At 50.7% G+C, this 25,986-nt stretch overlaps 1 protein-coding gene across 7 annotated transcripts in view; it reads right to left on the bottom strand.

Moving 5' to 3' along the window:
* KIDINS220 (kinase D interacting substrate 220) overlaps positions 1-25,986 on the bottom strand; it is a 1,251,292-nt gene that overhangs the window by 796,209 nt on the left and 429,097 nt on the right. For all 7 annotated transcript variants that reach the window (XM_085610740.1, XM_085610741.1, XM_085610744.1 and 4 more), the window contains exon 13: positions 14,792-14,956. In XM_085610740.1, the coding sequence (XP_085466866.1) occupies positions 14,792-14,956 (165 nt within the window). The remainder of the gene's footprint in view (positions 1-14,791; positions 14,957-25,986) is intronic.

Genomic DNA, 25,986 nt, shown 5'->3' with positions numbered 1-25,986 from the left:
AGCTAATCTCCCTGACGAGTCTATCAACAGTGCATTCTGTAGAGTGTCGGTGTGGATGTCTGGACGCAGAGATTTGGCATTTTGTGTTCTTTGGTGTAGCAAAATGGTCTACTGCTGGTTCCCCCCATCTTCTGAATACCTTTTCGATTACTGTCTGATTCAGTTGTCACTTGTGCGAGGTGGATGCCTGTCTGCTCAGCTTGTTCACCGCCACATTGTCTATTCCTACTAGATGTATTGCCGTAATCTTCATTTATTTCTGGATGGCCCATCTTCAGATCTCTTGTGCTAGTCTTGTGAGAGCAATGAATCTTGTACCTCCTTGTTTTCTGACGTAAAACATAGTTGTTGTGTTGTCCGTTTGAAATTGTACCGCTTTTACCCAAAGTTGCTTCTGAAAGGCTTTTAAGGCTAGGAACACTGTTTTCAGCTCTAGCACGTTTATGTGTTGCACTGTCTCTTCGGGTCTCCAAATCCCTTTTGATCTTGAGTTTCTCCATAAGAGTTCCACATTCCATATGCAAGGCCAGGTGTCTCTAGTAATGGTCACGGATGGAGTTGGCGACATGAATGTGCTTTCTGTTGTCATATTCGTCCTGTTCCACCATGCTATTGTCACCTGCACCCTTTGTGGGACAACCATTAGATGTTCCCAACTCCCTGTGGCTTGTGACCACTGACTCAGGACCCATTTCTGTATTTGTATTCTGTGTAACCGTGCATATGGATTAGGGGTAAGCAGGAAGACATCTTTCTCAGCATCTTCCCTACAGTCCTCACTGTCAGAGACTGACGCTTCCGGTATTGGCGAGTTCCTTGTACTATTGAGGGTATTCTCTTTTCACAAGGTACGCTTTTGCCTCTTTTGTATTGATTCTTACTCCCAGGAAGAGCTTCTTTTGTTCTGGTGTGGGTGGCAATGTTTTCTTGTTTATAGAAAATCCAAGTTTGTGGAGTGTTAATTGTTTATGTTTTTCCTGCATTTGTGTAGTGAGTTTGCCTTTACTACCCAGTTATCTAGGTAAGGCTACATGTGTATCCCTTGTCTTCCCAGGTGTGCCGCATGTGCCACTAGGCATTGCATAAACACCATTGATGCTGATTTTATTCTTAATGGTAGCACCCTTAATTGATAGTGTGTTCCGTCTACTAAGCACAGGAATTTTTTGCACTTGTGGTTCACTGGGATATATAGATATTCTCCCTTCAGGTCTATGGTCAAAATGTAGTCCTCTTGATGAAGCTGCAGAATGACCTCTTGCAGAGTTGTCATCTTGAACTTTGGTGTCTATGAATTTGTTTAAAAAACAGAGGTCTAGAATGGGATGACGGGACCTGTTAGGTTTTGGTATCAAAAAAATAGGTTGAGTAGTTTCTCTAGTTGATCTCTGTCCTGGGCACTCTAAATTGCCTTTTTTTTCAGCAATTCGTTCGCCATCTCATCGTAGACAGGTATTTTTTTCTCTTGTGTGGATGCTCTCTTATGGTCTTGGTCCAAGTGGGTTTTTGAGCACTTTTATACAATAACCATGCTGGATGATGTTAAGCAACCACTTGTCTTAACAGACCTTACTCCACCCCTGAAAGAAGCCTCCTACTCTCCCCCACACAGGTGTTGTGTGTGGTTGGGGATGTTGGTTTTCTAAATACTTGCTTGCTGGTGTAGCCTCCCCTTTCAGTGGCTGCTATCTGCCTTTCGCCGACCTGCAAAACACTTGTATCTTTGGTGCAGGGTATTTCCACTGCTGTGTCAGTGTCTGTGCCTGGCTTGCACTTTGAAAGCTCTGGTGTGTGGTAGCACTTTTAAAGTCCCCTTACCCAGCAGTCTACTGGAACGTGTACATCCTCGTCTTTGCTGCACCCTGAACTGTGGGGCTCCCATCTATTTTGCAGTATTGTTATCTTTCTTCAGATGCTGCAGGCTATGAGCCACTGAGCTGCCAAAACGTTCATCCCTGCTGAAAGGGGTGTTAATGGTATTTGCTTGAATAACACTTTTGAATTCCAACACTCGTAGCCAGGCATGCCTTTTTAGAGTTGTCCCTGCCATCATTTGTCAGCTTGCCATTTCTGCAGCATCTAACACAGATTTCAAACAGGTGTTGGTGATATTCTTCCCTTCTTCTGCAAGGGATGCCACTCTCCTTTGATATTGCTCTGGTAGATGTTTGATCAGCTCTGCCATTTCCTCTCAGTATTGATAAGCATATCTGTTGAGCAGGGCATTAATGTTAGCTATGTACCATTATGTCATTAATCCTCTACAAACTTATTCCCCACCATATTCATTCTCTTACCCTCCCTATCCAAAGGTGGTTTGAAGGCCGTAGCCACGTTTGCCCTCTTCCTTGCAGTGGCTACGATGAAGGAGTCCACTGGCACATTACCACTAATATATGGCAGGTCGTTCAAGGAGTGTTTGTACTACATTTCAGCTCTAGGTGTCACAAACCTGCAGGTTCCTTCAAAACCTCTCTCCCCTGGTCCAGTATGGTTGAGAGCATGGGCAGGTAATGGCTCTTACTCTGTGTGGGTAGCAATGTCTCTAATAAAAAAATATGGTTCGGACTTCCCCATTTCCAACTCTACACCTTGACGGATGTGTGTCTATTCGCTCCTCTAGGTAATATGTCTCGAGGTCCTGACATTGTATTTCAAGACATTCACACCCTTCAGTATCCGGAAACAGGTCCTGTGATTCTGGGTCCTCTCCCTCACAGAAGAGCTCCTGATCGTCTTCTTCCTGTGGCTATGAGGTCATTGGAGGTTCTAATTCTTCCAAATTATTGTCCTTGTGCTTGCTCCATCAAAGGTTTCGAAGGAACTCTCGGCCATTTCGGCTTCGAGACACGGTTTCTTCTGTTCGATCTCAATCGCGCGCTCTTCGTCGTAGAGTGTGGTTGTCAATCTTTTTCGACATCAAGGCCTCTGGTATTTCTCTCGACCCTTCCTTTGCCTTCTCTTGACTTCAGTCATCTTTCCACCTGCAGTATCCTTGGTGTGGGACCCAAGAGGCGCTTTAGACTTCTGCTTGCCTTCGGTCGGCGAGAATTTCGGCACTGAGGCAGCTTTTGGTGTTCTAGAGTTTGTTCAAGACTCGCCTGCACTCTGCTTTTTGGACGTTACCTGTGGCCGTTTATTCTTATGTTTTCAGTGTTCACGTTCAACGTCAATGACCTCCTTTTCAACGTCTGAGCCTTCTCCTTCAGTGATGAAGCCCTCCTCCTCGCTCAACAACCCCAGGTTATTCAACAACGGAGCATACTTATACCCCGGCATGGCGTAGTATGCTTGGCTTTGTTTCTCCCTTGCTCCTAAGGTCTTCTGTTTGAATTCCGCACAGGCATCACAGTAGTCGGTGCTGTGGTCTCTTGGTAGGCAAAGGTTGCACACCTGATGATTGTCACTCCGGGCAAACTTGTGATGACGAACAAGTTACTTATCTTCGGTAACGCATTATCTGGTACAGACTTATCTAGCTGCAGATTCCTTACCTTTGAATTTCCCAGGAGTCAGGCTGGATCCGGAAACTTTTGCTGAGCAATACCCCTTGAGCGTGCCGTCGGGCAGCTCCATTGGGCTCAATGTGACTTAGTCGGCGTAATTAGCATCGGTTACGACATCACGATGCCTATATAAGCGCCACCAAGGCGAGGCCAAAAGCGTAGAGCCACGAAGTAACTGATGTAGTCGTGTGCAAAACGAAGACCCTGAACAGGGGAGTGAGCCTGGCTCTACAACATCAGTCTGCATGGGTGGGCTGTAAGGAATCTGCAGCTGGATAGAGTCTCTACCAGATAATGCGTTACCGAAGGTAAGTAACTTGTTCATCTGTCTCAAGACACCATAGACATACGAGGTGGAGATCGGTGACCAACATCATGCGGGACAGGCCCGCACGACTTCAATCCTGTCTTACTGAAAGACATCCCTTGCACAGGAAGCCTCCAAAAATACAGAAGTCGACAAAACGTAGAGGAAAAGAATTGCCAAAAAGCGGCAGAAGGCTAGCTCTTCTCGGATCGGCGCTTAACTGGCGCAGGAAGAAAAGAACTGACATCCGCGCGCCTGGGTGGCGCCAATATAGGCACCGCAACATCATAACCGACACTAACGACGTCATGCAGAGCCAAATGGAGCCACCCGTTGAAGCATGCAACGGGTATTGCTCAGCAGAAGTTTCCGGATCCAGCCTGATGCCTTGGAAATTCAAAGGTCAGGAATCTGCAGCTAGAAGTCTCTATCAGATACTCCTGGCAGAATCGAAAAGGTGTGTTCTCCACATCACTCGAAGTAGGGGTCCCACTGCCCGTGCATTCTGTGGTCTTCTTTCGATGTGTAATCTCACACTAACTTCTCTGTGGAAACCGCCTAGAATTCTTCACAAATCAGTTTCAAGTATCAACAGTTTCTGTCCAGAACTTCGTTTTTTTCTTCTGCGAATCTTCGTGATGAACAAGTTACTTACCTTCGGTAACAATATATCTGTAAGAAACATTAGTTAGATTCCTCACCTTAGAATATCCCCAGGCGTCAGGCTGGATCCGGAAAGATTTTGTGTCAGCAATACCCTTGCGCTTCGCTAGGCGTCGTCTGCGGCTCCGCGTCAGTCACCGGCGTTGTGCGCCGGAATGACGTCGGAGTACTTAGACGCCGCACTCGCACGCTGACGTCAGTTCTTGTACAAAGCTTTCCGCGCCAGGAACGCAGTGCCATGCAAGAGACCGACACTGGTGCCAAAAAATTCTAGGGTCCTGAAAGGGATGACCTCAACCCTAGATATCGGTTTGAAGAACGGGAAGGATGGGTGGGTCGGTGAGGAATCTAACTAACTAATGTTTCTTACAGATATATTGTTACCGAAGGTAAGTAACTTGTTCATCTAAAAGAAACACGTTAGTTAGATTCCTCACCTTAGAATAGATACCCTAGCAATACCAACCCCGGTGGTGGGTCTGCGAACCAAGATCACACCAGAAAGTCCTGGAGAACAGAATAGCCAAAGAAGCCGTCTCTCCGGACTTGGCTGTCCAGGCAATAGTGTTTGGCAAACGTGTGCAGCGAGGCCGACGTTGCTGCCTGACAGATGTCCTGCAAGGGGACTCCCCGGCCCAGGGCATTGGTCGCCGCTGTGGCCCGAGTGGAATGGGCCTTCAGCCCTACAGGAGGTTCCTTTTTAGCTAAGGAGTAACAGGCCTTGATACACAAAACGACCCACTGAGAGATGGGGCGCTTGTGCACCGCCCGCCCCTTCTTAGCGCCCACGTAGCCGACGAAGAGTTGGTCGTCTACCCAGAACTGCTTGGTGCGGTCCAGATAGAAGGACAGTGCCCGTTTTGGGTCCCGACGGTGGAGCCTCTCTTCCTCTTTCGAGGGATGCGGAGGCGGAAAGAAGGTGGGCAGCGTGACAGACTGTCCGATGTGAAAGGCAGTCACCACCTTAGGAAGAAAGGAAGGACGAGTCCTGAGAACAACTTTGTCCGGATGGACAGAAAGGAAAGGAGGCTTAGAAGAAAGAGGAAAGAGCCTGGAGCTCACTCACCCTCCTAGCAGAGGTGATGGCAACCAGGAAGGCAGTCTTAAGCGTCAACAGACGAAGAGGACAATTATGAAGTGGCTCAAACGGAGCGCACATCAGATACGTCAATATCAGATTCAAATCCCACTGAGGCATTACGAAAGGGACAGGAGGAAACATGTGAGTAATGCCTTTGAAGAAACGAGAAACAACAGGGGATTTGAAAAGAGAAGGCTGATCAGGAAGCCGTAGAAAAGCAGAGATAGCCGAAAAATAACCTTTAAGAGTGCCCAGAGCAGAGCCCTGCTGGGCCAAAGAAAGAAGAAAGAGGAGAACCTCAGAAAGAGGGGCGGAAAGGGGATCCACAGCCTTTGCTGTGCACCATGCCACAAATTTGTTGCACCTGTAGGCGTATACCGATTTTGTGGAGGGACGCCTGGCTGCCAGAATCACATCACAGACTTCAGGAGGCAAGTCAAATGGCATCAACTGTCGCCGCTCAATCTCCACGCATGGAGGTGGAGACTGGACAGGTTCGGGTGGAGGACCATCCCCTGCTGCTGCGACAGATGGTCCTCCTGAAGAGGCAGTCGTATCGGGGGAGCGATCGACAGACTGAGTAGATCGGGATACCAGTACCTTCGTGCCCAATCAGGAGCCACTAAGATGACTTGGGTCCGGTCGCGCCTGATCTTCTTCAGCACTCTGGGCAGAAGTGGTATAGGCGGAAAGGCGTACAACAGACCGCAACTCCACTCGCGACGAAAAGCGACTCCGAGCGAGTGCCGCCTTGGAAACTCCAACGCACAGAACTGCTGACATTGCGCTTTTCTCTTCGGTGGCGAATAGTTCTAACCAAGGCTCTCCCCACTGCCGAAAGAGGCCTTGCGCCACGTCCGAGTTTAGACGCCATTCGTGATCCATCACGCACCGGCGGCTGAGTTCGTCTGCTCTGGCGTTCAGAGAGCCCGCCAGATGTTGAACCACCAGGGTGATGCCCTGATGTTCCAGCCATGTCCAGAGGCGCAGAGCCTCCTGACAAAGAGTCCACGACCCCACGACCCCACCCCACCGTGTTTGTTGCAATACCACATGGCGGTGGTGTTGTCCGTGAACACCTGCACCACACTTCCCCGGACAGAGAGAAGGAATGCCTTCAGTGCAAGTCGGATCGCCCTCAGCTCCAGAAGGTTGATATGGAGCCAGGACTCCGCCGGAGAACAGAGGCCTCTGATTTCCGCCTCTCCCATGTGGCTCCCCCATCCCAGTAGGGACGCATCCGTCACCACTACGTGCTCCGGTTGGGGTAGGGAGAGGGATCTGCAGCTGACCCAATCGCGGTCCGTGAACCACCACTGCAACTGTCTTGCAGTGCCCTCCGAGATCTGGACGTGGTCGGACAGGTTGCTTTGATGCTGGGCCCACTGAAACTTCAGGTCCCACTGCAGAGCCCGCATTCGCCATCTGGCATGATGCACCATCAGGATGCAGGAGGCCATCAGACCCAGAAGCCGCAGCACCAACCTGACCGAAATCCGGGATAGAGGCCGAAAGATGGGAATCAGAGCCTGAATATCCCAGACCCGCTGTTCCGGAGGATAAGCCCGGAACTGCGCCGAGTCCAGAACCGCTCCGATGAAGAGGAGTTTCTGGGAGGGACTCAGATGCGACTTCGGCACATTGATGGAGAACCCCAGCGAATGCAGGAGGTCGGCCGTAGTCTGGAGGTGGGAGACGATTGCCTGGGGCGAGCCCGCCTTCAACAACCAGTCGTCAAGATAGAGGAAGACTGGAACTCCCAATCTGCGCAGATGAGCTGCGACCACCGCCATCACTTTCGTGAACTCCCGAGGGGCACTGGTGAGGCCGAAGGGGAGCACGGTAAACTGAAAATGCTCCTGGCCCACCGTGAACCGCAGGTAACGCCGGTGGGCCGGCAGGACGTGGATGTGGAAAAGGGCGTCCTGCAAGTCCAATGCTACCGTCCAGTCTCCAGGGTCTAGGGCAGCCAGAACCTGAGCTAAGGTGAGCATCTTGAACTTCTCCTTGCGGAGGAAGGCGTTGATGCTCCGGAGGTCCAAGATAGGGCGTAGGCCCCCTTTGCCCTTCTTAGGAGCCAGAAATTAGTGGGAATAACAACCACGACCTACTTCTGGACCACAAACGCACTCGATGGCCCCCAAGGCCAAGAGGGCCATAACTTCCTCCTGTAGAAGCTTCAAGTGATCCCCCGACATGCGGTGGTACTGCAGTGGCATGGCTGGAGGGGTCGCCTCGAAGGGGAGGGAGTAGCCCCTTCGGACAATTTGCAGCACCCACCTGTCCGATGTGATGGAACGCCAGTGGAGCAGGTGATGGCGAACTCTGCCTCCCACTGGCGTGGAATGGGCCTGAAAGCACGGACTAGGAGGGCTTTGAGGCGGATGCTGCCGGGGTAGATGTGGACTGACCGGCACGCTGTCCCCCTGTACCGCCGCGGCGGAATCCACGTCCATGACCGCGTGGAGGTTGGTTCTGCGGCCTGTGGCTAGGCAGACGTGAGGGGGCACCCCTTCCTTGGCCACGAAAGGGTCGAAAAGCGGAAGTTTGCAGGCGCGGGCGCGGGCCGAGAGGCCCAAGGACTTGGCCGTAGCCCGGGAGTCCTTAAAGCGCTCCAGCGCACTATCCGCCTTGTCGCCAAAAAGGCGACTGCCATCGAAGGGCATGTCCATGAGGGTCCTCTGGAAATCCCCTGAAAAACTCGTGGACCGCAGCCAGGAGTGGCAGCGGAGCGCCAATGTGGTCGACATCCCCCTACCCAGCGAGTCCGTAGTGTCCAGTCCATATCTGATAGCGTGCTGCGCTGCATCCCGCTCCTCTGCAAGAGCCTGGGCGAGCCGTGTCCGGGCCTCGTCCGGACACTAGGGCAGCACGTCCTCCACCGTATCCCACAGGGAGTGGGAGTAACGGTCCAAGAGACAAGCGATGTTAACAGACCGCAGTCCCAAACTAAGGGAAGAGAACAGCTTCTTACCAAACTGCTCAAGTCTCTTGGATTCCCGATAAGGGGGAGCGGACGGGAAGGAGGTCTGGGAAGTCAAGGCCTGGATAACCAGGCTCTCGGGCGTGGGGGGCAGGGACAGAAAACAGGTCACCCGGTGCAGGGCGGTGGCGCCGGGCTACGTTCCGGTCCACAGGAGGTAGTGTGGAGGTCTTGGACCAGGTGCCCTTCAGAACGTCCAGTAGTGCTTCATTAAACTGCAGCAGAGGCTCCGAGGAGCTTGCTGACGGTTGGAGCACCTCGGTGAGGAGGTTAGTCCTCACAGCCACAGCAGGCAGCTCTAGCCCAAGGGCTTCGGCCGCCTTGCGCAGCACCACAGAAAAGGCAGCACCTTCCTCCGAAGCCACGGTCGGAGGAGAGATGAAGCCAGAGTCAGGGGAGGTATCAAGACCACTGGCATCCCCCAGCTCATCTGCCCAGTCCTGTGATAACTGGCCCTGCCGGGCCAGAGGGTCCTCAGACCCCTCCCAGTCGTCACCGTCATCCGATTCCTGGTAGACAGGTGGAATGATCGGAGCAGGGCGGAAGATGAAATTGCCACCCATCGGCGTCTGATGCGGCGCCGCTCCGACACCGGGCCCGGACCGGGACTGAACCAGGGAACGGCGTCATCCGCGGGGACCTGTGGCGTCGGGACCGAAGTCGGCGCCGGGGCCAGAGCCACCGGCTCGCTAGGCCTCCCAGTCGAGCCCACGGGGCTCGAAGGCACGCCGGCGGGCATCGACGGCGGAACCAGGCCCCTCATGGCCGAGTGGAAGGCACTGACCGCTGCCGGAGTCGCGACGGTCCCAGGAACCGGCGGGTATAGGGACGGACGCGACTCCAGCGGCTCCAACGGAGCCGCACGGGTGGCACCACCCGAACCCTCAGCCGAGTCGCGCGACCGGCGAGGGGAGCCCGAAGAGCGATGTCGCCTCTTGGACTTCTTACTATGCTTCGACTTACCCGAAGACTTGGAACCAGATGAGTGATGGTGGTGACTGCATCTCCGCGACCGGTCCCACGACCTCCTCCTCGACCGGGACCGTGAACGGCGCGGAGCCGACTGCCGGAACTCAAGTAGCTTGCGGGACCGCTCCCGCCTAGCCTTCGAAGTCAGGGCCCGGCAGTCGAGGCACAACTCGGAATCGTGGTCGGCCCCAAGGCAGTAGAGGCACCGGCGGTGGTGGTCCGTAACCGACATCAGTCGGTTACAGGAGTCACAGGGTTTGAAACCAGGCATCCTACCGGCACCAGAGTCGAGTCGACAGAATAGACCAAAAGAGTCAAAAAGTTTAGTCAAAAAATGACTAAAAGGGTATGCTCTTCCCGGATCGGCGCTGTCTGGCGCAGAAAAAAGAAGAACTGGCGTCAGCGCGCGAGGGCGGCGTCTAAATACTCCGACGACGTCATTCCGGCGCACGACGCCAGCGACGGGGATCGGAGCCGCAGACGCCTAGCGACGCGCAAGATTATTGCCGATGAAAAATCTTTCCAGATCCAGCCTGACGCCTGGGGATATTCTAAGGTGAGGAATCTAACTAACGTGTTTCTTTCAGATAATCCTCTTCTTTCAGTGATTGGAGAGCCTTCAACAATGCTTCCAGACCCAAATCTGAAGATGGCAATCAAGCGTGTAGGCTTCCAGGGAGGGACGTCTGACATCAGGAAAGGTTAGACTAGGCACCAAATGGTGGTCAACGCCCAACAAAAACAAAAAAAGGAAACAAAGGAAGGACTAAGATACAAGAGGAGAGTTCCGGACCCAACCACTTCATGGAAAAATAATGCACAGCATGTGCATTGAGATAAGATTCATGCATCAAAAATACTTTTTACTTAAAAGTGCTCAATCTTCTTAGTACAGTGTGTGTGATTCAGTGAATAACGAAACAAGGTTTTGTACTGTTACCACGGTGCCCCTGATCCCTTCATAGGGATTGTTAGCAACCTAAAGGCAACACCTCTATTTCTATTTGAATTTCATATTGAATAGTATTCTGCGGGGCTACAGTAACCGGTCTTTCACATCCATCGCTGGTGCATTGAACCAAGTTCACAAATGTGTCACCTGTAGGTGGGAAAGCACACCTTGTAGACTTACACCAAAGTCTTAGCTTACACAACAGAGTTTATAGATCCAGTATGACACCTGGTGATAATTAAAGGTTAAGGAATCAGCGGCTAGAAATCTCCATCTGATGTAATTTTTAAATATTTTTGACAGAGGAGCAATAGTATTTCCACACAAAAACGTTATCACTGGTAACAATTGTACATTAGGTTACAATCAATTTAGGTGCTTACACACAGCTGTTGGTATGATGGTAGGTGCTGAGGAAGCTAGATGGAAGCAAGACAATATTTATAGTGACGGATATGTGCATTATGTGGTTCTCCAGGAGAAAGTTATAGTGGCACAGTGAAAATGGATGTCAGCGTAATTGGGGCCCAGCATTATAGGGAACGAAAGATACGTAATTTTCAAGATCTAGTTGTAGGCACACGTAGAGGTCAGCCTTAAGTGAATGGATGAGGTAGCTTGAAAGTCATCTCTGTGAGCTTAAATGAAGGAGTTCCAGTAGCTTGAAAGATCAGAAACAGAACAACACGACACTGGGACAGCAGGAAGTGAAGACTGACACAAGATAGGCGTCCTTTGGGGACACTGGATACAAGGCTTCAGGAGAGGCAGATGGAGAGGTGTTCCAACTGCTTTGTGGGCTAGGATCAAAACATCTAAGTTGACCATAGACAGGCGGCCAACTAGGTGATGGAAGGAAATGGATAGTTTGTGCCTGAAAGGGTAAAGGGTATAGTTTGGTAGCTAGATGGGCATTATCTGAAGGTAAAAACCTGGAGGTTTGGTAGCTAGGTGTGCATTATCCAGAGGTAAAAAGAGTAAACAAGAAGATCAATAGTGTAATTATTCTTTATTACGCTAAACAGATTTAAGTTTTGACTGGGCAAAAGGAAAAGTAAAGGCACACTCTAGGCACGCGTTGTAGATGAAGATAACATGGAGTTTTCAGTCATAGGGGACAGGGTCAGAGTGTCAGATGGGAATAAGATCAAGGGTTATCAATGATGTTGGGTGATGCACATATTGGGAAATAATGATTTCTGTTTTAGATGAGGCTGGTATGATAGAAGAGAGCCTTCTAGTAACCAATGGCTTTAACACAGGTATAACAATGGAGGTGGGGAAGGAAAGAATGTCTGAAATATTAACATTTAGAAATCATGTACAAGGAGGGCATAGGAGAATCCAAACAGGGAGATGAGGTCACTAAGGAAGGCAGTGTAAAATGAAAACTTGACAGCAGAAAGTAAATCAGTCAAGAGTGAGTCCATTACTGCCACGACAAACAATGATACATCAGGCAGCACTGTGGGGTGGTAAACTCTGTTAAAAACAGCAGAGATTCATGGAGTACAAGGACAAGCAAATTCTCTTGTGAAACATTGATAAAACTGGGCATGTCAATGATTTCTCTTGAGCAAAGTGCTAAGAAGCCCGATTGAAAAGGGATAAAGAGGTTGATTGAGGTGAGACAGTGAGTCTATTTAGCATAAGAGATTCACAAGTTCCATACATGCATGGGTGTTCAGCAACAGGGAGTTAGAGGGGTATGGATGGTCAACAGTATGCTTTTTTTGCATAGTGATGCAACAATTGCCAGCTTAATGGTTTTTGAGAGGCACGAGAGGCACCTGAGCCGAGGAAATGACTGAATCACAGCCTGAATCTCAGGATATACCTCAGAAGCAGTACTGGAAAAACTTTTATAGCTTGAGGGCTGAAAGTGTCATAGAGGGCATGTGATGATTTGATGACACATAATGCCCTATATATGTTCCTAAAACTGCCTCTAGGTGCTGTTCACTTTGTTTCTTGCAATTCTCAAACATTCAAGCTAGAGAAAAAGCAGACAACTACAAACATATGGTTACAGGGTAAGCATCATTTTCTGTTTGTAGGGTGTGTTACTTTAAATACACATGCTCTGCATAAACTATAAAGCGGTGCCTCCTCTAAGCAGTGGCTAGCGAGCAGATGTTGAAGACGCTTAAAACAAGGTTCTTAAGACAAACTGGCCAACTAAAGCCTATTGACAGGCTTGAGAATCAACAAAGTAATTCCTACTAAACATTTTTGTGTTGTCTGCTACTGTAATGTCACCCAAGAAGGGCATAGTGGTTCTCTTATTATGAGTGGAAAGTGCCCTAGGCACTACATGCAGGGTGCGTTTGAATACACCGAGCAATCTGTCTGGCTAAGCCCATCTTACCACCTTTAGAAATGGGGTTTCCCATGTGAGGCATTGCAAGAGCAATAGTTGCTTAGTTTTGCTCATGGATGTTGTCCTATCAATATAAAACAATAATTAGCTTGTGAAGTGAAGTTTGTGTATGAAATGTCCTTTCTGCTACTGACTCTGGGTGTTGGAAACTCTAGTGTCTGCTTTATTGAAAGGGGCAAACCACCTTTGAGAGAAAATGTGGGTTTGTTTGTATCCCCATGCTTGTGCACTTGGAAAACGTTTTTTTTTCACTGCAACTTACTAACTCTTCCGGTAAGGTGATTGGCACAAAAAATATCAACTTCCAAGGCAAGAACTGCATTTCACAAAAGAGCAGCAGCTCACATGGAGGCCCTGAAAGTCTTGTTAAAATGACATTAAGGTTCGAGGCTGTGGATGTTCTTGGCGGAATGACTCTTTTGAAGCTCTTCAAGAAGATTTTAATAGTAGGAACTCTCAACAGAGACAACTGTTCATTGTTTTGTTTGTAAGCCGCTACTGCAGCTAAATGAAGACAAACAAAAGTGTATGCTTATCCTGCATTTAGAGGATACAGCAAGATATCCTGAAAGGATACTTTAATTGCGCCCAAGTGGTTTTCCCAAGCAGAAACGGACAAATCTTCTGTGTGGTGGGTAAGCGCACCTCAAGTAGGATTAGCATCCACTCACCTGGAAGTTTAAGGTAATCCAACTCTAAGACCGGAGTTGGCTAGATTAATCTCCTTAATGTTTGGATGTCTGAACTGCCCTTGATGAAATGCCAAAAGGTATGGTCTCAGTGGCAGCTTTACGGATAAATTGACATCTCTAGAAGCATGAAATACCACGGCTGTCTTGCTCAAGATGAGACTGGAATGAGGGTCATTGAGGTTTGCCTCATGTTCCTCACTATGTATCAGAAGTGGTTCATGTATCGGAAGTGGTTCATGGTGCAGTGCATATGGACTGTGGATGTAGGTATCTGGGTTAAGTTTTGGCATTTTCGGTGGTGGCAAGCACATAGACCATGGCTGTGCAATATTACTTGGGGATTCATCTCCCATTTGAAGACGTGTTGATGTGTGCTGCTTAACAACTCCGCAAAGTTTTTGTCCCCTTTAAGCAGAGGTTTTGTTAACAACTGACTGCAAGTGAGAAGGGTTCAATGTCAAATTTTCTGAGCTAGTGCTGGGAGTTGTGTTAAAAGGGTCCCACCTTGTTTCTGTATATAATTCATGGCAGTTTACAGTCTGACTTTCTGAGGGTTGTTTTCCCCTGCATTAGGTAGTAAAATGCTCTAGTGCCCATTGGATTGCTGTAAATTCCAGGTGGTTGATTTGTCAACCCTGTTGATCCAGCATGCAGTTACCCTAAATCGTCATGTGGCGGAGGTGTCCCACCCCAGTCCACGAGTGTGCTGTCCATGGAAATGGTAATCTCTTGGGTAAACTCTAGCATATACCATGGTGGGCTCAACTGCTAAATATGCTAGGAGTATCTCAACTTTAGGATACTGATCACTCTTAAAAATGGTATGTATGACCAACTATGTCTATTCTCATACTCAGCACCTGATGGTTTTGCAGAGCGACATTCACTGCACCATGTTTGAAGCACAACTTTAAACCGAACACACTTCATCCAAAATCCCCCATATAGACTAAACAGCATCCAATAAACCATCAATAATGCTCTCTCACAGGGAGCTCAGGAATTAAATTCACATTGGGAGAACTTTGCAGCATTGTCAGTAGTATGAAGTACTACAATACAATAGCATTCCAATTAGTAGATACAAAAATAAGTTTAAAAATAAAATACTTTTAAATGTGTCAGAACTAATTTCACTTGTTCTACTCGTTTGTCTACGTTTAAGCTCCTACATAAACATATGAAAAGAAAATATTTGGTTGCAAGATGTTCACATGCATCATATAACCCATGCAAATACGTTTTCAATTAATGTTACCTTCCAATTTTTTCAGCAGAAATGATTTGCCACTTCCCCACTGTGCATACAGCCCAACACAGATGGGTGGCTGCATGGTAGGTTCACTGAGTATATCTGCCAATGCACTGCTATACAGATCGTATCCCAACATATCGCCATCAGATTCTGTAGGGGATAGGTGCCCTATAAGAGAAGCAGGATAACATTAACTAAATGTAAATAACAGAGACCATCCTTTGTTACAACCATGAAACATTAGAAGGCTTATTGGCTTAGTTAGAGATATTAATAGTGTCTATCACTGGAAAACAACACTACAATTTAATAAACCATTATAATAGTCACAAAAGAGTTTATCCACAGTAATATTTTAGTCTTAACAGAATGTTAATAATTCATTCACAGTAGGTCCATAATATTGTGTCAAAATATATCTGCCTTGGAAGGTACAAAGCATAAAAAGGACTTTGTAAATACTTCACTTCCAACTCTGTAGCGGCACAAGTGTTTTAAAATGTGACAAAAAACAAACATCAGACAGCAATGCCAGTTTCACTTCTCCTGTGTTATACTTGTTATATTTAAATGTGCCAAATGCACAAGGATATGGCAGTGGCAAACTTGCTGACTTCCATCCTGCCATCCAGAATTCCAATCCTCAACTCTGCACAGATATCATTGGCCGTAATACTTTATCTCTGCTCCACCCACATGAGAAAAAGGGAGTTGGGAGGGACACATTTTCTGCTCTGGACACAGTAGTGGAAAAAGCCATACCAGAGATCGCTCCTAATCATTTCATTATTAAAATTCACAAATCAGCATTTAAATATTTTTTGTGACAGAGAACTAGAACAAACAACAACAGAAAACACATTAGCAAAGCTCACTTTACCCTCAAAGTTATATTGGTATTTTAGTGAACACTGAGTTCACACTACTGACAACCAAATTCCAGCCATGAAGAAACCACTCAGAACTCAAAGAAAAAAGCACAGGTCCTGGCAAAGGGAAGGTAGGAAAAAGAAAACAACAACACTGAGGCAAATCAGCCTCCATGGTACAAAGGCTACATGTAGGGAAAAACAGAGAATGCCATAAGAACAAGTTACTTACCTTCGGTAACGATGTATCTGTAAGAAACATTAGTTAGTTAGATTCCTCACCTTAGAATATCCCCAGGCGTCAGACTGGATCCGGAAGATTTTTCGTCAGCAATACCCCTTGCGCGTCGCTAGGCGTCGTCTGCGGCTCCGCGTCCGTCGTCGGCGTCGTGCGCCGGAATGACGTCGTCGGAGTACTTAGACGCCGCCCTCGCGCGCTGACGTCAGTTCTTGTACATAGCTTTCCGCGCCAGGAACGCAGAGCCATGCAAAGACCGACACTGGTGCCAAAAATAAAATCTAGGGCCCTGAAAAGGATAACCTTAACCCTAGATGTCAGTTCGCAGAACGGGGAGGATGGGTGGGTCGGTGAGGAATCTAACTAACTAATGTTTCTTACAGATACATCGTTACCGAAGGTAAGTAACTTGTTCATCTGAAATAAACACGTTAGTTAGATTCCTCACCTTAGAATAGATACCCAAGCAATACCATCCCCGGTGGTGGGTCTGCGAACCAAGATCACACCAGAAAGTCCTGGAGGACAGAACGGCCAAAGAAGCCATCCCTCCGGACTTGGCTGTCAAGGCAATAATGCCTGGCAAACGTGTGTAGCGAAGCCCACGTCGCCGCCTGACAGATGTCCTGCAAAGGGACACCCCGTCCCAAAGCAGTAGTAGCCGCTGTGGCCCGAGTAGAGTGGGCGCGCAGCCCAACAGGAGGGTCCTTTTTTGCCAAGGAGTAACAAATTTTGATGCACAAAACGACCCACCGAGAGATGGTCCGTTTGTGCACAGCTTTCCCCTTCTTAGCACCCACGTATCCAACGAAAAGTTGGTCGTCCACCCGGAACTGCTTTGTGCGGTCCAAATAAAAGGAGAGCGCACGTTTTGGGTCCAGACGGTGGAGCCGCTCTTCCTCTTTGGAAGGATGCGGAGGCGGAAAGAAGGTGGGCAAGGTGACAGACTGCCCAAGATGAAATGGAGTCACCACTTTCGGAAGAAAGGAGGGACGAGGCCGAAGGACAACCTTGTCCGGATGAACAGACAGAAAAGGAGGCTTTGAAGATAAAGCCTGGAGCTCACTCACCCGCCTAGCCGAGGTGATGGCTACCAGAAAAGCAGTCTTAAGAGTCAGAAGACGAAGAGGACAATTGTGAAGAGGCTCGAAGGGAGCGCACATCAGGAATGTCAAGACAAGATTCAAGTCCCACTGAGGCATTACAAACGGGACAGGAGGGAACGTGTGAGTAATGCCCGTTAGAAAGCGTGTAACTACAGGGGACTTGAAAAGAGAAGGCTGATCAGGAAGCCGCAAGAAGGCAGAGATGGCAGCAAGATAACCTTTCAGGGTGCCCAGGGCAGAGCCCTGCCGGGCCAAAGAAAGACGAAAGAGGAGAACCTCAGAAAGAGGGGCGGAAAGGGGATCCACAGCCTTTGCTGTGCACCATGCCACAAATTTGTTCCACCGGCAGGCGTATACCGTCTTTGTGGAGGGACGCCTGGCTGCCAGAATGATATCACAAACTTCAGGAGGCAAGTCAAATGGCATCAACTGCCGCCGCTCAATCTCCACGCATGGAGGTGGAGGCTGGACAGGTTCGGGTGGAGGACCGTCCCCTGCTGCTGCGACAGAAGATCCTCCCGAAGGGGCAGACGTATCGGAGGATCGGTCAACATACTGAGTAGCTCGGGATACCAGTACCTTCGTGCCCAATCCGGAGCCACCAAGATGACTTGGGCCCGGTCGTGCCTGATCTTCTTCAGCACTCTGGGCAGAAGTGGTATAGGCGGAAAGGCGTACAACAGACCGCAACTCCACTCGTGACGAAAAGCGTCGCCGAGCGAGTGCCGCCTAGGAAATTCCAACGCGCAGAACTGCTGACATTGCGCGTTCTCTTCGGTGGCGAATAGATCTAACCAAGGCTCTCCCCACTGCTGAAAGAGACCTTGTGCCACTTCGGAGTTCAGACGCCATTCGTGATCCATCATGCACCGGCGGCTGAGTTCGTCTGCTCTGGCGTTCAGAGAGCCCGCCAGATGTTGAACCACCAGGGTGACGCCCTGGTGTTCCAGCCATGTCCAGAGGCGCAGAGCCTCCTGACAAAGGGTCCACGACCCCACCCCGCCCTGTTTGTTGCAATACCACATGGCGGTGGTGTTGTCCGTGAACACCTGCACGACACTTCCCCTGACAGAGGGAAGGAAGGCTTTCAGTGCAAGTCGGATCGCTCTCAACTCCAACAGGTTGATGTGGAGACAAGACTCCGCCGGAGACCAGAGGCCTCTGATCTCCGCCTCTCCCATATGGCCACCCCATCCCAGGAGGGATGCATCCGTCACTACGACATGCTCCGGTTGGGGAAGGGAGAGGCTCTTGCCCTCGACCCAATCGCGGTCCGTGAGCCACCACTGCAACTGCTGTGCAGTGCCCTCCGAGATCAAGACATGGTCGGACAGGTTGCCGTGATGCTGGGCCCACTGAAACTTCAGGTCCCACTGCAGAGCCCGCATGCGCCGCCTGGCGTGATGCACTAGTAGGATGCAGGAGGCCATCAGCCCCAGAAGCCGCAATACTAGCCTGACCGAAACCCAGGATAGAGACCGAAAGATGGGAATCCGGGCCTGAATATCCCGGACCCGCTGTTCCGGTGGATAGACCCGGAACTGCGCCGAATCGAGAACTGCTCCGATGAAGAGGAGCTTCTGAGAGGGACTCAAGTGTGACTTCCGCACGTTGATGGAAAATCCCAGCAAATGCAGGAGATCCGCCGTAGTCTGGAGGTGGGAGACGACTGTCTGGGGCGAGCCCGCCTTCAACAACCAGTCGTCGAGATAGGGGAAGACTGGAACCCCTGATCTGCGCAGATGAGCTGCGACCACCGCCATCACTTTCGTGAACACCCGAGGGGCACTGGTGAGGCCGAAGGGGAGCACGGTAAACTGAAAGTGCTCTTGGCCCACCGTGAACCGCAGGTAACGCCGGTGGGCCGGCAGGACGGGGATGTGGAAATATGCGTCCTGCAAGTCCAACGCTACCATCCAGTCTCCAGGGTCTAGGGCAGCTAAAACCTGAGCCAAAGTTAACATCTTGAACCTCTCCTTCCGGAGGAAGGCATTGACGTTCCGGAGGTCCAAGATAGGGCGTAGGCCCCCTTTGCCCTTCCTGGGAACCAGAAAGTAGTGGGAATAACAACCACAACCTACTTCTGGGCTCGGAACGCGCTCGACGGCCCCCTTGGCCAAGAGGGCCGAAACTTCCTCGTGGAGAAGATTCAAATGATCCCCCGAGATACGGTGGTGCTGCGGTGGCATGGCTGGAGGGGTCGTCTCGAAGGGGAGGGAGTAGCCCCTTCGGACGATTTGCAGCACCCACCTGTCCGATGTGATGGACCGCCAGTGGAGGAGGTGATGGCGAACACTGGCGTGGAATGGGCCTGAAAGCTCGGACTAGGAAGGCTTTGAGGCGGATGCTGCCGGGGTGGATGTGGGCTGACCTCGTCGACCTCCAGATCCGCCTCGGCGGCAACCACGTCCGCGACCGCGCGCAGGTTGGTTCTGCGGCTGGTGGCTAGGCGTACGTGAGGAGGCACCCCTTCCTTGGCCACGAAAGGGGCAAAAGGCGGAAGTTTGCGACCGCGGGGCCGAGAGGCCCAAGGACTTGGCTGTAGCCCGGGAGTCCTTAAAGCGGTTCAGCGCACTGTCCGCTTTCTCGCCAAAAAGGCGAGTGCCATCAAAGGGCATGTCCATGAGAGTACTCTGGACATCACCCGAAAATGACGTGGACCGCAGCCAGGCGTGACGTCTAAGTGCCACTGTGGTAGAAATGGCCCTACCCAGCGAGTCCGTGGTGTCAAGCCCACATCGTATAGCATGTCGCGCGGCATCCCTCCCATCGGCCAGAGCCTGGGTAAGTCGTGTCCGGACCTCCTCCGGACACAGGGGCAGCGCGTCCTCCACCACATCCCACAGAGAGTGGGAATAACGGTCCAAGAGACAAGCGGTGTTCAAAGACCGCAGGCCCAAACTAAGGGAGTAGAACAGCTTCTTGCCAAACTGTTCTAGTCTCTTGGAATCCCGGTCCGGCGGGGCGGTCGGGAAAGAGGATTGGGAGGTGGAGGCCTGGATAACCAGGCTCTCAGGGGTAGGGTGTTGGGACAGAAAACTGGGGTGGCCCGGAGCAGGGCGGTGGCGCCTGGCGACGTTCCTGTCCACAGGAGGGACTGTGGAGGGCTTGGACCAGGTGCCCTGTAGAACGTCAATGAGGGCCTCATTGAATTGCAGCAGAGGCTCAGTGGAGCTTGCTGCAGACTGAAGCACCTCAGTGAGGACGTTAGTCCTCACAGCCACGGCAGGCAGCTCGAGCCCAAGGGCTGCGGCCGCCTTGCGCAGCACCACAGAGAAAGCAGCGCCCTCCTCCGAAGCCACAGTCGGAGGAGAGACAAATCCAGTGTCTGGAGAGGTATCCAGGCCACTGGCCTCCCCCAGTTCATCTGCCCAGTCCTGTGACATTTGAGCCTGAGCGGCCATAGGATCCTCGGATCCCTCCCAGTTGTCCCCATCATCCGATTCCTGGTATACAGGAGGAAGGTACGGAGCCGGACGGTAGACATAGTGTGTCTCTAGCGGCGCCGCACGCGGCGTCCATCGACGCCGTAGCGGCGCCGGGTCCGGAGTGGGACTGAACTGGGGCCCGACGTCGAGCGGAGTCGACGTCGGCGTCGGGGGTGGCACCGGTGTCGACGCCGGCGGAGGAGGCGTGACGAGGTCGACCGGCGTCGGCAGGGACTCGGGAACGGGTCCCTCGGGCGATTGCGGCGTCGAGGCCGGAGCCGTCGACAGCGCCGGGGCCGGAGCCACCGGCAGGCAAGGCAGCCCTGTTGGGTCTGCGGGGCCCGAAGGCGCGCCAGCGGGCGCCGACGGCGGGGCCAGGCTCCTCATGGCCGAGAGGAAGGCACTGACCTCCGCCGGCATCGCGTCAGTCCCAGGGACCGGCGGGTATGGGGACGTGCGCGGCGCCTGCGGCTCCGCCGGAGCCGCGGGGGTGGAACCACCCTCACCCTCGGCCGAGTCGCGCGACCCGCGAGGGGAGTCCGAAGAGCGGTGTCGCCTCTTGGACTTCTTGGAATGCTTCGACTTACCCGAAGACTTGGATCCCGACGACCGATGGTGACGTCGGCTGCGGCTCCGCGACCGATCCTTGGACCTCCTCCTGGACCGGGATCGAGAGGTGCGCGGAGCCGAGTGGCGGATCTCGAGAAGCTTACGGGACCGCTCCCGTCTAGCCTTCGAGGTCAGGGCCTTGCAGTCGGAACACGACTCCGCGTCGTGGTCGAGGCCCAAGCAGTAAAGGCACCGGCGGTGATGGTCCGTAACCGACATCAGGCGGCTACAGTCAGCACAGGCTTTAAAACCAGGCATCCTACCGGCACCGGAGTCGATTGACAAGATCAAAAAAGATCGAAAAAGTTAGTCAAAAAATGACTAAAGGGGTAGCTCTCCCGGATCTGCGCTTACTGGCGCGGAAAAAAGAAGAACTGACGTCAGCGCGCGAGGGCGGCGTCTAAGTACTCCGACGACGTCATTCCGACGCACGACGCCGACGACGGACGCGGAGCCGCAGACGACGCCTAGCGACGCGCAAGGGGTATTGCTGACGAAAAATCTTCCGGATCCAGTCTGACGCCTGGGGAGATTCTAAGGTGAGGAATCTAACTAACGTGTTTCTTTCAGATACACGTGTGCTCTACCGTATGTTGCAATACCCATCTGTTGTGGAAACTACAAAGAGGTCATGCATATAGAGGATTGGAGGTCACTCTTAATAGACTGCTGCTTTGCCTCTTCGTCTGTGTAGTGTGGATAAGAAAGAAAATAAAGAGTTTTCGGGTCACCCTTGATGAAGAAGCGTAGCCTCATTCTTACCATGGAAACTACCTCATGTATTTGGAGGACAACAAGTTATGCTAAAGTATGCCCAGCAGTTGTTCATCCTGCTGTAATTTTAATAGGGTGTCTTGTCACTTTCCCCACAGTCACAGGCCCTTTTGAGTTCCCTCTGAATATCTTTATATTTATGAAAGTCTGCATCTCTAAGCAAATGTTAACTTTTACTGGTGTGATTCGAATCAGGGGTGTGTGGAGATGGTAAAAAGCTGAAGTAGCTCGGTACTGCAGCTCATGCTGAACCTCAGCTGCAAAAGAGTAGAGGAAGAGATGGAGTAATGGATAATAGACTACATGTTAATGCCAAGGTGAGCGTCTCACAGTGGGGTTAGGAAAGCATCTCACAGTGGGGTTACAAAATCCCTACTATCCATCCCCATTTGAGGGTCTGAATAAAATGCATATATATTTGAGCTCTTAATGGAGAATACATCCTCATCAGACTAGACCTTGATCTTATTAGTTCATTTGCCACAGCAATGGCAACAATTGTTTGATGGGCCTATAACTTATTTTATGCAAAAGAAGGTACTCTCAGAGATATATGGAGGCAGGAATCCCTAAAAGTGCACACAAAAAATATTCTTTTATGGAAAACGTAACATTTTTCTTAAATGAATTGGAATGCAAGATAGAATATTTATATACCTGGACCCCTGCGCAAACTGAACTTTTCGTAAAAACCTTGATTCCAAGATGAAGTCTCCAAAGTGACATCAATCACTGTACGAATCTCAAATTATACAAGTCATCACCCATTATTTCAGATGCTAATCACCTTTGAAAATATGTATGATTCACCCTAGATCACAGAGTCAGGCATGTAACATTATAACTTAGGCTGGGAGTGCTACCATTTAATACCTATGAAAGCCACTGGAATAACCCTAGCTAATTAATTGCCAGTGTGATTTGTGTTGCGCACGGATCTAAGATTTAAGATATGCACTTTATATTTGCCCTGAAGTTTCTACAGCACATCATCAATATTTAACCCCTTCATATTTTAGATTTAATTTAATAAGAGCTGATGAGGGGGAGGAGCCAAGATGGCGACCGGAGCAGACGCTTGAGCGCCCGGCTCCGTCGGCCCTTGGCCTCGGACTATCATCCTGCTTCCTATCCTCGCCGATTTTCGAGGTGCAACGTGTGCGACGACGCGCTGACCGCGCCGCCGCTTTCCCGGAGTCTTAGCCCGCCCGGACGCCGGAGTTCTTGGTGCTTTTGTTCTCCGCACTGGACCCCTGCTCTATTGTGGCCTTGGCCGGCCCCCTGGAAGCTCCGCAGTTACCGGACCCGCTAGCGTAAACCTGAGCCCCACGGTCCCGGTCCCACCTCACACCACGGACTGTCGCCGGATGAGCCGGGGGAGGGACGCCCAGACACCTCCTGCACCCCGCAACTGATGGGCTGGAGCTACAGGGTAAGCCCCGGTGCGGCGGGTCTCCTGCCCCGTTCCGTGGACCGCGCTGTGGGAGGCTGCAGACCCCCTTCTTCTATTGCCTAGTCGGCTGCAAAGAGAACCCGAGGGAAGGGCAACGATTGTTGGCTTTTCCCTGTTGCGGCGCAGACCTGAGGGGAATTGCCTCCTTGCTACGACCTCCCCCCCTGGCCACCGTACCGTGCTGCGGTAAAACATGGCGATGATTGCCTGCTCGCGGCTGGGGGATGCTACTCTGGTCTCGCCCGCTGCCCGCTTCGCCCTCCCTCTACCAGACACCAGCTCCACAGTGCCGTCCCGGATTGCTACCGATGTGGGGGAGCAGGTTCCGCTGACATGCGGCTCCGTTCTGGCTGCCCTGCGGGACTTGCGTCTACAAATGTGTCTTGGCTTGCAAGCGCTGAGTGAGCGGTTTGACTCCATACTGTCGGCTGCGGGTCGTGAGCGCCCCGTTTGTCATCAACAGGGCGTGGGTCTGCCAGTGCTTTTGTCCTCTTGCGGGGACGCAATGGCTGTTTATGATCGTGCTACACTGGTGCCTGCCTCTGGCTTTACCGGCACCCAGGATCAATCGCTCTCCAGCTCAATTGCGGATACTTTGTCTCCCCGTTCATTGCTGCCTGCTTCGTTGTTGCCTGCCTCACCGTGCCCGCAAGGGTATCCAGCAGAGCGACACCTGACCTCCTCGAGGAACTGTTCACGGTGGCCTACTGCTTCTTTTCTGTGGAACTCCTGTACTTTACATGCCAGGTTTGGACTATATGTGGTGTACAAGGGGACCTCAATAGATTGTCGGCGGCCATTTTGTGACTCTACTTCACCATCTTCTCCCAAGCGGCCATATTGTCTTTGTCTGCACGGGGGGCGGGGCCTTCATGTAGGGGCTGGGGTAATCTTAAGCCCGCGATCGGGCCAGGGCTAAACTGATTTATATCGCCATGGTTTCACGGATGGGCTGGACTGGGACTGGAACTGTTTGCATATGTTGTGCGCACTCGTCGCGGTTTGTCCGCCTTCACTTCAATTGTTGTGACACGTTATCTTCCCACGACCGCCTTCGGCGTAGTGGGTTCTCAGTGGGTGGAGGCCATAGCTGGCCGATGGTTTCGGGCGCTCTGGGGTAACGTAGGCTCCTCCCCACTTACCTCTCTGTTCTCTTATTTTTCTTCACTCTATTCCTACTTTCTCTCTTGTCTATATTTCGGGTTCATTGGGCGACAGGCACTATGCTGGGGGGGGGGGGGCAGGCCGTAGCCTCCGCATTGGTGTAGGGTGGGGGGGTAATTCACTGTTTCTACTTAGTTCTATGGGCCTTTTTCTTTTATGTTTCTGCGCTATACTTGTTTCGATTCGGGGTCCGGGTGTGGGGTGGATTGAGTGGGGGCGGCTCTGGAGGGGTGCATATTTACTCATGTGACTATCCTGTTATATAACTGCATCGCCTCACTGCCTGAGGTTTTCCTTCCATGACCGTTTTAATGATGCTGCTGCTCTCCCGTGTGGTGAAGCTATCTTGCGGACTCGAATCTCCTTGGTTCTCATTCTTTACTGATTTTTCCCTGATAAAATTATTTTAAAACCTTAAAATTAACCTTCACTTCTCCTTCCCCTGGTGTCAAGGATCTCTCCAGTGTATACCTCATGACTCGTTGCTAATCTTGACCGTTGATGCACAGGGGATGTAATGTTTGTACCAGTGCTTAACCGTACCGTGGCCGGCCTGACGGTTGTAGGCCCGTATTTGTTCTTTTAATATGCACAAATAAAGGTTTTTAAAAAAAAAAAAAAATAAGAGCTGATGAAACGACTAACCTCATAATGTTTATACTGAATGAATATGAACATTACAATGTATTTAAATTTGTAAAAACATTTTTAAACTTGTTTTAATGTGTGGATATGTGCAATAACACTTTTATGGTATGATTGCAGTAATACTGTTTTATATTGTTGATCCCGGTAGGAGTCTAAATCAATAAAGCATGTAGTGCATTGTATTGCCAAGGTGAGCAGGATAGTTTTGGGCTTGGGGGTAGGCAGCTAAAGTGAATATTTTGCTGGCTCCACTTTTTACATTCCCCTCACAACTAGTGCCTACCTCATCATGCAAGTGTTTTGCTGGTAAGTGTGGTTGGGATCAGGAGAAAATGAGCAGCTGGTGGCGGAGTTCATGGTGTTTGCAGCATGCATGGCCTAGTACAGTGCTGTATCACCATACCAACACTCAATTTCTCCGGTCTGGGCGGATCTGACTCAGATAAGTGTTGATGGTGGATAGCTACTCTCTTCACCACAGAAATGGGAGAAGCAAGGTGAGATGTGTGGGTGTCATTCTCAGAGACCAGTAGGGAGCTTAGACATACGGAAACATAGAGAAACTGGGAACCTTTGCAAGGTTGGTAGTCTTTGGCAATAAAGGAATGATAGGCTGGTTCACCAGGTTTAACTTGAGGGGACAAAGGCATGTGAATATTTGAAGAGAGCCATTTCTTAGGGGCAAAGTTTGAGGGGGAATTCGGATGTTAAAATATTAAATACACGCCTCAAACACATTCAAGAGAAATTGCAGCTCTTGAGCAAGTATCAATGATACTTGTATAGGAAAAAAATATACAAGTAAAATTAACAGAGCTCTTTAGCAATTGGGTAAACCATCTTAGGAAGGCTGAGCGTGCTGGGGAGCCAAGCTCAGACAAGGGGCTACAAGTATAATAGCAGTGGCAT

This window comes from Triturus cristatus, chromosome 6 (assembly GCF_964204655.1).
Source record: "Triturus cristatus chromosome 6, aTriCri1.1, whole genome shotgun sequence".
NCBI classification, from domain to species: Eukaryota; Metazoa; Chordata; class Amphibia; order Caudata; family Salamandridae; genus Triturus; species Triturus cristatus.
Note: the sequence above shows the minus strand (reverse complement) of the source record. Positions and strands in the feature narration are given on the sequence as shown.